At 70.2% G+C, this 4,118-nt stretch overlaps 1 protein-coding gene across 1 annotated transcript; it reads left to right on the top strand.

Annotated features, from left to right (window-relative positions):
- Positions 1–1,236: 1,236 nt before the first annotated feature.
- Positions 1,237–3,557, top strand: MNEG_14672 (hypothetical protein; the record flags this gene model as incomplete). Its single annotated transcript, XM_014036856.1, has 3 exons — positions 1,237–1,966; positions 2,177–3,450; positions 3,501–3,557. The coding sequence occupies 3 exons, from the start codon at positions 1,237–1,239 to the stop codon at positions 3,555–3,557; spliced, it is 2,061 nt and encodes a 686-aa protein (XP_013892310.1).
- Positions 3,558–4,118: the final 561 nt, after the last annotated feature.

The following is a 4,118-nucleotide window of genomic DNA, read 5'->3' as shown; positions in this document are numbered from 1 at the left end:
ACACAACACACCTCCAGCTACGGCCGCACGAAGCTGGGCAGTGTGAGCGAGGAGCTTATCCTCAAGGCGCCCTGCACTACGCTGGTCCTCAAGGACAGGGGTGACGCGGCCGGCGGCGGCGCCAACACGTTTGCGAGCGCAGGCGCGAGGACGCTGGCGGGGATGCTCGCGCCGCAGGGGGCGTCGAGGGCCTCCAACGAGCAGCGCAGCTCGCTCGACAGGTGAGAGGGGCTTGGGGGGATGTGCGTACGCTGCAGGTGTGTCTGGTGGATAAAGGGGAGGACAGGGATGAAAGCGATCCCGCAAGACTGACTGCGGTTTGACCTGATGAGGAGTGATTTGAAGTCGCCCCCAGCATGCAGCACGTTTACATCTGCGCCATGCCTGCTCCCTACCCGCAGGGTTTCACTGCAGGCCGGCGGCGGCGAGGGCAAGCGCGCGCAGGACAAGGGGGAGGGCGGCAGGGGGGCCGGCGGCTGCATTGGGGCGGGCAAGCAGGGGCAGTGAAACAGACGAGTTTGGAGAGGCTTCCACAGCTTCATGTAAATGTGGGGCTCGCACCCCCGCTGCGCAGGGTGCGGGTGCGAGCAAGGTGGGGTTGTGCTTCAGAAAACAAGCGCGGCTGGACTGGGCAAGCGGGCCACAGGGGCTGCTGTACGTGCGTGCAGACGCGCGCCTGGCCAGCAGCACTTGCACAAGCACAGCAGGCCTTGGTCTATGGCAGACGGTATTGTGCGGCATGGGGTGGAACCAGAGCAAACAGAAAAGGCAAAATGTTGTCAAAGCAGGCTCTTGGATTACAGCAGGGTGATCAGCGCAACAGCACGCCTCTCATACACCAATTTCTAATATGTACGCAGCCTATACAGGTCCTTGTCAGCTGGTATGCGCACAACCTGTGGTTTTGGTGATCTGCGGCCTGTAAGCGCGCAGCATGCAGCATGACATTCTTAAGACTGATATAGGTCTCGCAGCAAGGCTGCTGGACTGGCGCTGGCGGCTACGCGTGGCGGCTGCGCCAGGCGGTGCTACGGCATTGAAGGTGCGCGCTGCTGCTGCAGCCGGCCGTCGTCAGCAATCGCGAGAGGTTGGTGCGATGGCATCCGACATGATAGCTCTGCAGGTGCTTCCCTGCCAATCGCATCAGTCTTGGGCCATACAATCATCTTGCATGCACCCAGCATTGCTGCCGCACCGCCTCATCGCTGTGCGGTTGGCTGACTGAAACACGAAACAATGCAGGCGCCGGCCACCGCCCGACGGGATGCAGCCACATGGGCGGGCAGCAGCGCGCGCTCCCGCGTCTGGCCACTCCCGGCTGCAGCGGCAGGCGGTGCAGGCACAACGTGGGGCAGCGCCAGCGCCACCAGGGCCGCAGACGAGTGGCTGCCGCCGCTCGTCCACCCTGGCCGCCACGGCGCCGCTCCCAGCGACCCCTACACTTTCAACTCCTCTACCGGCAAAGGCAGCGACGCCCAAGCCGCCAGCTGTGGCAGCAGCGGCGTGTTACAGCAACGAATCATGGAGGCGCCGAACGTCGAGCAGCTTCAGGGCCTGCTGCCAGCGCTGGCGGCTGCCCCGCGGCCCCACCTCATCTCAATAGCGTGGGTGGCCTTGGCCCAACTGGCATCCAAGGAGCTCGCCGCCGCCGCCGCCACGCCCGCGGCGCCCTTGGCGGCCGGCGGCAGGGCCCACAGCAATGGTGCCAGGGGTGGCCAGGGCGGTGTCACGGCCGCGATGGAGGCTGAGGTGGCAGCAGTGGCGGCGCGCGTTGTGGAAGCCTGCGGGCAGCTGCAGCTGCTGACGCGCGATTTCATGGGCAGCATGCAGTTTGCCCAGCTGTCCGGGCTGTTCTGGGCGTGGGGCCGGCTGGTCCAGAGCGTCGGGGCGCAGGCGGTGGGCGCGCGGATGGTCGAGGCGGCCGCGGCGCGCGTGGCCGCGTGCCGGACCGATGATGAGGCGCAAGGTGTGGGGCTGCTGCAATGCCGACTGCTACCTGGCTGTCTCAGGGAGTTTCCCCTGGATGGACAACACGATTGCACAGTTGCAATCGGGCATGCGAGTGCACCATCAGTGCTGCATATCTTGGCCTGCGTCTCCTCATGCAAAGTGAACCCGCCGCAGCCACCGCATCGCACATGACATTCGCAACTCCCTCGCCCCGCACCCCCGCAAGGCCGCATCCCCTCAGCAGCCCTGCAGCTCGCGCGCCTCTCCTGGGGCGCCGCCACGCTCCGCGCGCTGCACCCGCCGCTCTGGCGCAAGGTCGCCGCGCTCGCGGCCCCGCTGGCCGCCGACGCCGGCGCGCGCGAGGCGGCGGGCCTCATGTGGGCGCTCGGACGCGCGCGTGCCCTGGAGGGCGCTGCGGCGGAGGCGCTCTCGGCGCGCGCGCTCGCGCTCGCGCCCCTGATGGGCGCGAAGGACCTGGCGAACGTCGCGTGGGCGCTCGGCGCGGCGCGCGAGCGGCGGCGCGCGCTGCTGCCGGCGCTGGCGGCGGCCGCGGGGCGGCTGCAGGGGGAGCTGGGGCCCGAGGAGCTTGCCGGCGTGAGCTGGGGCTTCGCGCGCCTGTGGGGCGCGCGGCGCCGCGCACAGCAGGACGGGCGCGGTCCGCTGCTGCGGGCGCTGGCGGCGGCGGGCGCGGGGCTCGCGTCGCAGGCGGGTGTGCGGCAGGCGGCGACCGTTGCATGGGCGCTCGCGACACTGGCGGGGCCGCGTGGGCGGCGACGGCGGCAAGGTGCCGAAGGCGGGGGCGCGGCTGGGGGCGAGGGCCCGGAGGAGGTTGCGTGGGCGGCGATCGACGTGTTGTTGGCGCGCGTGGAGGAGTCGGGATTGCAGGGGGCACCGCTGCCCGAGGTTTGCATGCTCATCTACACGGCGGCCAGGGCCGGTAGCGGCGGCTGCAGCGAGGCAAGGGCGCGGGGGGCGGCGCGGCCTGAGCTGTTGCTGGATCAGATTGCGGCGTGGGTGCTGTCGGCGCAGGAGCCACTGCGGGCAGACGCCGTGGCGATGCTGCTGTTTGGGTTCCGGAGGGCCCGCTACTTTGAGCTGAGCGCAGGGGGCACCCATGGCGGCGGCGGCGAGGGCGGGCAACTGAGCGACGCCGTCTCGGCGGCGCTGGTCGGCCGCGCGTCGGCGCTCGCGGCCGCAGGCGCGTTCGCGCCGCTGCAGCTGCCGCGACTTGTGGCGGCGCTGGGCACCCTCGCCTCGCCGGCGCGCTTGCAGCAGCGGCAGGCCGAGTTCCTTTTGGGAGGGGATGTCGGTCGCAGCGGCGGCGGCACGCCGGACCTTGCGCAGGCGGTCGCGGACGAGGCGCGCGCCACGCTGGAGCGTCTGGCGCTGCCCGCTGCGGCGGTGGCGGGTCGGCTGAAGCTCAGAGCGCTGGCTGACGTGGCCTGCGGCTACGCCGCCGCGGGGCTGCACCCGGAGGAGCTGTTTGATGCCATATCAGAGGTGAGGGACGCGTACATGTGCCCGCTGGGTAGCCCAGGCCGCTGCTGCAGGGCGCGGACCGCAGCGGCGGTGCGAGCGGCGTGCGCGCTGCGAACTTTGCTGGCTGAGTGGGATGAGAGCTTGGGCATGGGTGTGGGCGTTTGTGCCAGCTTGCTAGCAATCCTGGATTTGCTGATATCATCATACAATCACAATGCTGATACGAATGTCAGCCCAACGTCATTGGAGGGACAAAGAGAAAGTGCAAGGATTGCTGCAGCACCCTGACAGCTCTGCCAACCCACCAAAATCAATTACCGCCCCCGTCTTCAGGTGGCGCAGCGCCCGCGCGTGCTGCGCGCCTCCGCCCCCTGGGAGCGCGCGCGCCTGCTCTGGGCCTTCGCCGCCGCCGGCCACCCCGACGAGGCCCTCTTCTCCGCCGCCGTCGACGCGGTGCTGCCCTGGCTGCCGCACGCGACGCACCCGGGCGCGGTCGCGCGGCTGGCGTGGGCGTGCGCGACGTGCGGCTTCGACGACGAGCAGCTGTTTGGCGCCATCGCAGAGGCGGCGGCGAACCCGCGGCTCCTGCGCCGCTACGAGCCGCGCGATGTCGCGGCCCTCTCCTGGGCGCTCGCCGCGGCGGGCGCAGATGCGTCTGCGGACGCGCCGCCGCGCGGCGGCTCCGGCCG

The sequence above is a fragment of the Monoraphidium neglectum genome (assembly GCF_000611645.1).
Source record: "Monoraphidium neglectum strain SAG 48.87 unplaced genomic scaffold scaffold04673, whole genome shotgun sequence".
Lineage (NCBI taxonomy): Eukaryota > Viridiplantae > Chlorophyta > Chlorophyceae > Sphaeropleales > Selenastraceae > Monoraphidium > Monoraphidium neglectum.
The sequence above is the reverse complement of the archived record's forward strand: the minus strand, read 5'-3'. Positions and strand labels throughout refer to the sequence as shown.